The sequence below is a fragment of the Calypte anna genome, chromosome 1, assembly GCF_003957555.1.
Source record: "Calypte anna isolate BGI_N300 chromosome 1, bCalAnn1_v1.p, whole genome shotgun sequence".
NCBI lineage: Eukaryota > Metazoa > Chordata > Aves > Apodiformes > Trochilidae > Calypte > Calypte anna.
Genome location: NC_044244.1, coordinates 105,985,064 through 105,995,775, shown reverse-complemented (window position 1 = coordinate 105,995,775; position 10,712 = coordinate 105,985,064). Strand labels below are relative to the sequence as shown.

General features: G+C 45.8%; 1 protein-coding gene across 2 annotated transcripts in view; it reads right to left on the bottom strand.

Annotated features, from left to right (window-relative positions):
• Window positions 1–6,395: 6,395 nt before the first annotated feature.
• The window catches only part of EVA1C (eva-1 homolog C), a 41,197-nt gene continuing 36,880 nt past the window's right edge, over window positions 6,396–10,712 (bottom strand). For both annotated transcript variants that reach the window (XM_030460009.1, XM_030460002.1), the window contains 3 exons: window positions 9,085–9,156; window positions 8,232–8,321; window positions 6,396–6,930 (listed from right to left, as the gene is read on the bottom strand). In XM_030460009.1, the coding sequence (XP_030315869.1) occupies window positions 6,536–6,930; window positions 8,232–8,321; window positions 9,085–9,156 (557 nt within the window). In that variant the 3' untranslated portion in view covers window positions 6,396–6,535. The remainder of the gene's footprint in view (window positions 6,931–8,231; window positions 8,322–9,084; window positions 9,157–10,712) is intronic.

Below are 10,712 nucleotides of genomic sequence, written 5' to 3'. Positions count from 1 at the left end.
TCAATTTTTGCTGCAGATGGATCAGCAGGGTGCTGGACTTGCACTGAAAGGTTGGAGAGTTGTGTGGTCCTAGCTCTAAAGGCTGGCTTCTAGCTGTGGTTAGAGCTGCTCACAGGCTCATAAAATAATTTAGCTAGGGAGGACATCTTAGGGTATCTGCTCCTACCATGCACTCAGAGTAGGGATAAATTCTGAACTAGATCCAGCTTCAAAACTAGATCAGGTTACTCAGAGTCTTGATTTTTCAGAAGAGAAACAAACAACAAACAGCTCCATTGTGACTGGACCTATCAAAGTTTTCAAAGGATCTTTTCCCCCTGTCTGATTGACTCAACTGCATGAAGAACCAGAGAATGATTTGGGCTGCAAGAGGCCTTAAAGATCATTTGGTTCCAGCCCCCCTGCATGGGCAGGGACACCTCCCACTACACCAGATTGTTCACAGCCCCATCCATCCTGGCCCTGAACACTGCCAGGGAAGGGGCAGCCACAACTTCTTTGGGTAACCTGTGCCAGTGTCTCACCATCCTCATAGTGAAGAATTCTTCTAAAGTCTAACCTAAATCTACCCTCTTCCCATTGCTGTGATCTTTAGCTGATGCACAATGCTTCACTTGGCATTACAGTCATGGGTTCAGATCTTAGAAATGCACGATCTTAAAAACACAATGGTCTTTAGGAAGATTCTGAGGAGCTGTATAGGGCTGGGTCAGTGCTTACCCCACTGCCAGGCATGCCAGGGATTCTCTGCAGCCATAATTACTCTGCAACAGGGATTGTTAATGGATGGTCACTGATGCAGGTGTGTATTTCTCAAGTGCCCTGTGAGTTTGAAGACACATTCCTCAGTGTCTGTTGCCTGTCTAGCCCATAACAAGGATGTCACCAGAGCTGACAGTAACATCAAGCTGGGATTTGTTTCTTTCTCCACAGGAAGCCACAAGTCCTGCTATTTTCTACACTTCTGGAAAAGGAGGTTTTTACTACAGTACTGGACCAACTACATATTGCAGCTGTTCTTGGGGTTTTTTTGTTGTTGGTTTTTTTTCTTACAGAAATGAGAATGTGATAAAACATATCAGTCCTCTAATGCTGCAGGAGATCCCTGGATGACTTGGCTGCTGTCTTAGAGCACATGGACCAAGGCTGAGCCCTGTGGGGCAGCCACCCAGGGGTCTGTTGGGGCAGCAATGCTGAGGGGCTGGCAGGAGCCCCACTTTCTCTCCACCTCTTTAAAAGTGACGTTTGGCAGCAGAGAGGGAACACCTTCAGCACTACTGAAATCATGGGGTGAGGCACACCACCAGGCAGGGGATTTTGGGCACAGGCTCAGGCAGTACAGTGTGCTGGCACAGGGCTCTGCATGCTGTGAACTTGGCAAGGTCTTTGTGTCAATTCTGTGCTTCCAAGCTGGAATTCAGCTCCCTGGTGCTTGAACCCACACCTCCTCTGAGGGTAACAGCACTGCCTCCTCAGTGGTGTTTTACTGGGCTGGCTCCAAGACTCCCTGCTCCTTGTTCACAAATGTGTGGCTTTGCTTTCCCAGGGTTTGCTTTCCCAGGGTTTGGTTCCCCAGGTTCCTCCAGGCTCTGCCCTCTCCCCAGCTTGCCCCCAGTCCCACCCTCACCTCCTCCCCTGCTGCCCCAGGTACCAGCACCCAGCCAGCCCCATGACAAGCAGATTGCTGGGGTGACACTGGAGATTTTTGGCTGCCCTGTCACACAAGCATGGGGCACGCTGCACCTGAGTGGCTGCTGACAGAAGGTGATCCTTTTGGAAGGGATTATTTACTGCTTCCTGCAACCTCACCCAGGGATTCCTGGTGGGAAGCTCTGGGTTATTTCGAAGGCAGGAGTGGGGAGTTGCAGCAGTCACAGCAGCACTGCACCTCCAGCAAGCCAGGGTGTTGCTGCTGATTCATCTAATTTACAAATCCAAAGGACATTTCTCCAGCTGTGCCTCTAGTGTGAACCTAATAGTTACGGCCAAACAACCTGCAAACTCTCCTACGCAGTATTTTATTTTTAGGATGCTTTCCTGGGTGGCTGCTGGGATTTTGCTGCTGAAATTTCTTCCTGCTGCTGTCCCCAAATGCTCACCCTATAGAATTGCTGCTGCCCTAGGGCACCCTGCTTTCTGCCCTTAGCCTAGAAGTGAAGTAGATACTTGGTACAGCATTTCTGCTTCTTCTTTCTTCAACCTACCCATCCCATTAATAATAAGCCAAATCCAATTCCTTTGCTTCTGTTCCAGTAAGGCAGACTTGCTATTAAAATGAGCCCAGCTTGCTGTACCCACCACTTCTCTGATATGGGCATATACTGTGTTTCTCAAAAAAATTACAGTTTGTGTGGGCTTGGGCCAGGTAAAAATATTCCGCATTAATTTTCTGGCTTCTATGCTGGATGCTTTTTCTTCAGAGGGTGTAATTTCTGAAAGACTGAAATAATTCAGTGTCTGTTTTTCCTTGTTTGTTTTCATTCTAAATTTCAGACTGCTGTGAACATTTGGGAACAAGGTGGACCACTAATAGATAGCTTTCCTCAGCTAGACTTGGAAAGTTTATGCAAAAAGAATAAAATAGCAACCCAGACTATAAACAATTCAGCCAAGGGAACAGCTTCTGAGCAAAGCCCAACCTCCCGGTCTGGAGCAAAATCTGCTTTCCCTGCCCTGCCAAGTTACTCCTGGTGCTGGTGCTCCTGGTAGGGCTTTCCCACCACACTTGGGGATACACTGAAACAGCCATACATTATTAAGCACTTTTGTTGTTGGTTTTTTTTTTCAAAGCACCTTCCCAGAGGCTGTGAAAGAAGGCTGAGGGAGCTGGGGCTGTTCAGCCTAAAGAAGAAGTGGCTCAGGGGAGACCTCATCGCTCTCTACTGTAGCGGGAGGAGCCATTCTTGCCCCTGAAGCTCAACGAGCTGCTGGTCTCTTCCAGGACTCCAGCCACCACACAGCACTTCCAGGGTAGAAGTGTAGTGGGAAGAGCCTTTCTTGCTCCAGAGGCTCAACGAGCTGCTGGCCTTTCCATGCCTCGCACCAGAGTGAACTGAGCTTCCCTCTGTGGGTGTGTGTCCCACCTTTATTGGCCCCCTGGTCTTGCTCATGCCCAATAGGGGCCTGTCCTAACCAGGCACAGGTGGACTCACACCCACTCACTGGCAACTCAAGGCACCTGGTTGACAATGTCTCTCTACACTCTACAACCCCCTGAAAGGAGGGGGTAGCCAGGGGGGGGGGGTTGGTCTCTTCTCCCAGACGACTTTCAATTAGACAAGAGGGCATGGTTCTAAGTTGTGCCAGGGGAGGTTTAGGTTGGACATTAGAAAGAATTTCTTTACGGAGAGAGTGATCCGGCATTGGAATGGGCTGCCCAGGGAAGTAGTGGATTCTCCGTCCCTGGAGATATTTAAAAAGAGACTGGATGTGGCACTCAGTGCCATGGTCTAGCAACCGCAACGGTGGTTCAAGGGTTGGACTCAATGATCTCTGAGGTCCTTTCCAACCCAGCCAGTTCTATGATTCTATGATTCTAAATGCTCTATCTTGAAAAGCAGGCTGTCCTCTGGCACTGAAGACATCTTTTACTGCCTGCCTGCAGCCTGTGGCATCAGGCAGGGAGGAAAATCATGAGACAATCAGGTCTGTTAAGTCATTTACAGGCAAATATGTGAGGATGACAGAAAAATAATTTGTAATCTTCACTTTAATACAAAGCATTTTTTCCTTCCAGGGTAGTGAATGTAGATGAGAGTAATGGCAGCTGGGCAAAGTGAAGGGTTTTGTAGTTTTTTTCCAAGGAAGGGACTAAACTCAGAAGTCACAGGCTGGTTTCTCCTATCTGCTGCCACTTCAGTTACTTCATCACCAGGAATGAACACCTCTGAATACAGCTATCAGATGGAAGATGTGCATTAATTAAGTGAACAAAACAACAGGGAAAGGACCCGTGGTGCCCAGTGGCAGGACCAAAGGTAACAGGCATAAACTAAAGCACAGGTTTCTTCTGAACATCAAGAAACACTTTTTTTCACTGTGAGAGTGACTGAACACTGGCAGAGGTCACCCAGGGAGGACGTAAAGTCTCCATCCTTGGAGATGGTCCTCAGCAGCCTGGTCTAGGTGGCCCTGCTTCAACAGGGAGTTGGACCAGGTGTCCTGCAGAGCTGCTTTCCAACTGCAGCCACTCTGTGATTCTGTGGCCACCCCTAGGATGTGCTTATTTTACCCAGGCTTTTGAGCTAAGTGAAAGTCTGGTGGAAAGAATAACTTCCTGGTTTTGTTGTGATATCTTCAGGACTAAACCCCCATGGAGGCTTACAGCTAAAGAATGAGGAAAGAAAATACACCAGTTCTAGTGACTATAAACAATAACTGCTGGACAGATAACTTCCAGAAATAGATCAGCTGGACATCATCTGGCCTGTGCTCCCCAGGCTCTTCAGGAAGGAGTTTCACTGGGGTTCAGTGTCTTGGGGACACAGACAGTGAAGGGCCTGGGGGAAAGGGCAGCCCCCCAAACACACTGCCTTCAGCCCTGCTCACTGTGATGGAGCCAAACCTGCTCTCTGCAATTGAATGATGGCCTCTTTGGAGGTAAATAAGAGGAAAAGGATCCATTTTCTTACTTGTATGGTTTATCAGCAGGGGGAATTCCTGGGAGGTAGAAGTCTCCTTTCCTTTTGATCAGGAAACAGGCGGCACCTGCCTCCATGAATCAGCAGGAAGGAGTCAGCTCTTGACCCGAGTTGTTCCACACTTCCCCAGAGGGCCAGCAAAAGGAAGACCAGCCTTCTTCCACTCTCAGAACAAAGGCATAGGGTTTTTTTTCCAGACCACAACTTACTCATCAATAATGTGCAGTGGCACGGGCTGTGATGACTGTCTACTGGAAAGGTGGAGTTGATTCCCAGCCAGGCTGCTGGGCTGTGCCAAACATTTCATGCAGTTTCCCTGTGCCATAGGTGACCTAAGCTCTGGGTCTGTCTCCTCAGCCTCTCTCTCTTCCTTCCGCTGATAGGATGCTAATCACTCCTAGGATTTTTCCAGTTGGGCACGGGACTTCTCCTTAGTCAGCTGAGAGAGCCCCCTTCCTTCCTTTAATGTTTTCCCATGCTTAAGTCAACTTTGTATCACTTAGGAAACCACAAGTCATCTCATTTTTTTTTCTTTTTGAATGTTTCTTACTACTTCAGACTACCTAGACCCACGGCATCTGAGTGGGAAAGCACCATAAAGTCATGAAGTATTACCAATAGGAAGTGACATTTTTCCTCCTTTTGTTCAGTATGTTCCCTATGGACTGCAGTTAAAATATTAGAGACATTTTATTTAAAGACAGGAAGGTTGTGTTTTCAGCTTAGATACATTTCTGATTTAATTTTCTGTCTGACTGAAACCAAATCTGACTAGTCTGAACAATTTTCAAGCAAAGATTGTGAACTTATAAAAACTTTGGAGAATCCAGCCTTCAGTCAAGTGCTGGCTCTAAATCATGCTTTAATATCAGAAAAATTAGTACAGTGTTTCACTTAGGAAGTGTTCTTAGCACATATCAACTTCAAGAGCCTTTTATGAAAGCATCCGCTTTTGAACTTGTACTTCAGAAATTTTACCAGCATGGGTAGGAGCAGAATTACATCTCAGGCAGGAATTTTTTGATGGTGGAATGGTGACTTTTGCCTTAGCAACAGGGTACTGCAGGTCTTGAACACATAAGATTTTTTTGCCCTCATGTCCATTCTTCAGCACTGCTTTTTCTCCTGGGGCTGTGTGCTTTAAATGAGAAGTTGTAGACTTGGAGAGGTGTTGTGAAGTCTCTGCACACTAGGACTTTGCCTGACTTCATGTGCTGTTAGAGCACTGCCAAGAGGACTGCTACTAAGGAAACAAATTCTCAAACCCTGAAGATTTTCACTGAAATACCAGGCACTTCTTCACAGCTGGGTTTCCAGACCTCCCAGCCCAGAAAGGAACCCTTTTTTAAGTGTATTTGCACCAGCTAGATTCAAGTGAGCAAAATCTAACCCTCTTGCCATTAGTATCACTGTTACTGGAGGAATGGGATTTATCAGGAAAAGGTTGGTTTAAGGAAAAGAGCAGAAAAGCTGTTTTGCTTTGTCCTGCTCATTCTACTAACAATATGAATTTCTCATCAATACAGCAGTCCCATAATTTATGAGCTGCAACACACTAAATAGTTATAAAAGCCATGTCCTAATACAGGTATTTCTCCGTGTTATGCATTTAAATAGCTCTGGCCTTCTTTTAATGTTCCTTAACCTGCAGATGGCAATTGATACTAAATTACAGTGAAAAGTAACACTTTTCACTTTTCACTTACAACTATGCAACCTTATAAATGTGTTTTTCACAGAATGATTCACAGTCAAGGGTTTGAAACTCTTCTTTTATTGAATATATTTTTTCTTATTTTACAAATAATTATATGCACTGTTACAAATGTTCCTTCACAGAAGGTACATTTCTTTTTTCAAAAAAAAAGGCTAGGGCATCATCCAAAATAAGCCATTTATTGTTCATTAATATAAAATGTATTCATATTTCTAGGAGGTGTCATATCCAAACCACTGTTCATCCAAATTTCTTGTATGATCTGCTCCCTGCGCTCTATCCTTTCGGCCAGTTCCGCTGCCTCTGCCGAGCTGTAACCTGAGTAAGGAGGTCTGTAAAGTCCTTCTACTTCATCCTGGGCATCTGAATCAGAATCCGAATCCTCCTGCTCCTCCTCTTCATTTTCATTATCCACGTACACCCCATCACTTTCTGGCAGCAGGTGATCCTTCTTCCTGTGCAGTTTCTGGAGGTCACTGGAGCACGACATGCGGATCCCCAAAGCACAGAGCATGAAGAGTAACCCCACACAAACGCTGGACACAAACAGGAGAGCAGCTCTTTCCAGGTGATCTGAAACCAGAAAGCCAATGCTTAAACACTTCACAAACTCTGCCAAGGCCCAGCTACAAACACAAGCAGCTGCCATTTCCAAAGTAACCTGCATTATGTAGCCACGATACAGGGGTGCCTGGGGATGCCTGGGGCTTTTTCTGTCATGTACCAAACCCCTCCCCTGCCCCTGCAGCCTGATCATTGCTGTCTCTGCCTCCCTGAAGTACTGTGCAATAATCCCAGTCTCTTAATAGCATGATAAAGCAAGAAAATTGTCCCATCTTTTTATTTGCAGCTTGCTGGCATTCTCAACCAGCTACCAGAAGTATGCCCCCTTTTTTAAATTTTTTTTTCCTTTTTTCCTTTTTTTTTTTTTTTTCCAGCCATCCTGCCAAAACAGGCCTTACCCTCAAGAAGAGGGGGCATGGGAAGAGCAACTCTGGGCTCTGTGGAACCATCTCCAGGCCAGGCAGGGAGCATTTTTCTTCTTTGACAGAGTCTGAGATCACTTCTCAGTATAGTAACAAGAGAGACAGACGTGGAAGCAGCCTTTCTTGAGGGGCTGTAAAACCCAACCCTGGCTGATTGAGGTTGCTGGACTCACAAGGGTGGTGGGGCCTGGGGGTGTGGGGAGAGCTGCTGGGTGCTGTGGCAGGCACCACATCCATCCTGCCGTGCCAGCAGCCTGTGGCCACCCTTTGTACAGGGAGGGGAAACCCTTGCAAGAGCTGTGGGATGATGCTTGGCAGCCGTGTGGTTCTTGCCATTTTCTACAAGAGCAGCAATCTTAGCTTCAGGGCTGCGTCTCAGTAGCAGCTGTTCCAAAATTCATGACTTCTCCTGTGGTATTAGAGGTCTGGTGATCATGAGTTTATTTGCCTTAGCATTGCTAAGTCACAAAACCTGCCATATCCCACAGCAGAGATGGTTGGGTTTGGGTTGCAGTGTTTGTTTTACGGTTCCTTGATGATTCTCGTACGTATGCAAACCAACATTTCCAAAAATGGATGTCTCCAGGGCTGCTCCCAGATCAGGACCAGGTTTTCAAAAATAATGAACAACCAACAGTCCTAATTGAAAATATTCATTAAAAATATCTTGGCTGCAGTCTCTAAAAGAGTTTGGATCCTTCAAGATGGAAAATATTCTATAAATATCAATTATGCTGCAATTGTCCCATCCAAAAGACTGTGATTATATTGTAATAATACTGTTACTATAAACATGGGATTACCAGTTGTGACCTTCTGAGGCAATTCTCCCTTTTCCCAGTATGCCACAATCTAATGACCCAAACAATCTCAGTCTCATTTTCCTACCTCTAATGTAGGCAAAGGTAGCCAAGGAGTTGCTAACAAAAGTGTCATCTTTCTTTGGATGTCTTGATTCCTTTGGATCAAGGTTGACATCTGTGACATGAAGAGAGAAAGCAAACTGGTGAAGCTACTAAGCTGATATTCTCCCAGTAAATTATGAACTAACAAATCTGTCTAAAACACAGGCAGGCCAGCACTGTGCCATAGGAAACTTGCAGAACATTAGACCAAACAATATATGATGAATTTTAAAAAGTTAAAATTAAGTATAAATAGCAAAGCACTGAAAAATATTGAATACTTAGAAAATGTCAAAGTTATTTAAAAGAATCTATTACCAAGTGAAACCCCTTGTCCATTCCCATTAAGTTTTCTGAAATAACTTAGTCCATTAAATCCATAAATTCACAGCTCTCGAATGGACTTCCCAGCCCAGTCACTGCAGTACACTCCCATCCATTATTGATGACAGTGAATATGCATTAGCCCCATCATTAATTTGATTTGCCTCTAAGAAGAGCAGGCGTTGCCATAACTCTTGAGAAACTCTTGACCCTGAAAGAACTTCACTTTCACTTTTCCTTTTCCCATTATTCAGTCAAAGTTAAGAGGGCAGCACACTGGTTATGGGTAAGTCTGGGTGGGCCACTTGTGTCACAGTGGTGCTGTAACAGCAGAACCCTGCTCGCACCAGTCCTGTCCTGCTCACAGCCTGTCCTGCTGTCCTCTGCTGTTCCAGCAGGATTTCCATTACCTCAACCCCGCTCCCTCAGACCAAACTCTGCAGAGGCAAGGTGTCTTATTTCAATCAAAGACAAAGGAGAAGAGCAAACCATATTTTTCTGATGGTACATACCATCGTTCTGTTTGACAGAAGACTTGCTATCAGTGACCGGGGGGTTGACAGCCGTGAGGATAAACTTAGGAACTGAAAAGACAGAAGATAAATTGTGTACTGGTAAGTTTTAGAAACCAGATCCTCAGTTAATTACCAATCCCACTGCTAGCCCCTGGGTTTATTAATTTGGTTTCTGATTGAATTGGGTATTGAAAGGAACAGAGCAAGGAAAGAACAAGTGGCTCCACCGCTTAGAGATCAGACTGGGTGGCTGCATCCAAGGCAGGCAGTGCCAGTCCTGCTGCTGTGCAAGCCTGGCCCTGATGCAGCAGCCACTCTGAGCTCCCTCGATGGCCCAGAGATGCTCCCTCACATGTGGAGGACAGCTAGGACATGATGCAACCCCAGGCAGAGCTGTGCTGCTTCTCCGCACTATACCAGCCCCATCCAGGGCTGCTGCCACTGCTTTGCTTTCGCTGTTACCAACCTATTAATACCCCAGCTCTGACAGCTGACAGATTTGGGGCCCTATACATGTGGGAGCCCCAGGAGAAGGGCTGTGCCCAGTGAGGTGTCTTCCTCGCCCTTCCCCATCCACCACAGATTTGTTGTACCAGGAGGCACAGGACTGGGATGCTGTGGCATGTGATGACTGCAAAGAGCAAGCTGCTCACAAGGGTAGCACTGGGCAGGAAGAAAAGGAGGTGGGAAAGGGAATAAAGTAACTGAGAAGAAAACTGAAAGGAAGTTGGGGTGGGCAGTGGAGGGAGAAAAGGGCAAGTGCTGCGTGGAAAGTGAGCCTGAAGATGACATGCCCTGGTAGAGAGCCAATAATTTTCACCTAAGGATCACTGAAACAACAAAGGGGATAGATAATTCTGCAATTTTTGGCTAGGTACTAGTAAGGGCAGCTCTGGATCCAGGACTGGATTCACAAGCCAGCCCATGAATGTTAGCCCATGAACTCCAGGAACATTAATGGATCTGCAATTAGTGCAGGCAATTCTCCTCTTGTCTTCTGACCCTTTGTCTTCTACCCTTTTGTCTTCCACCACACAAAGGGTATGCCCAGCAATAGACAGGAGACAAAACTGGCTTACAAATTCAGCACTCGGCTGCAGTCAGATGCTAAACTGCATCTAGACACTGCTTTTTGATCAGAATGAATTCTCAGATAAATGTTTATACTCCTGAGTGACAGCCTCTGCAAAATCCCTGAGACAAATGGTAGCCAAGGAGGAAGGTGCTCAGGATAGGAAGAGAAGCACTGGGTGGGAGTGGGCTGCATCCTTCTCATTGCACTAGTTTTTTCCTTGAAAACTTTTCATGCTGTTTTAAAAAATAATTAAAAGAGCTAAAAGCAGGTGCATCATATGGACACTGATAGTTCACATATTCAGTGTTACATGAATGGGCCCTTCAGATACCCAGATCTTGGCACCTGCTCCCTGTACTATGTGAAGGCAGATTGATTGATTTTCAGACTGATGTGAATGGGGGAAAAAAAAAGGAAGAAATTTAAGGTATGAAGCTCACCTCTGTCCCACACAGAAATATTTGCCAGCAAATAGTTTTAAGGCAAGTTAAATGGAACAGAGGAGACTGAGCTTTGGGACTTAGTATAGCTTTGATTTGAAAAACAACTA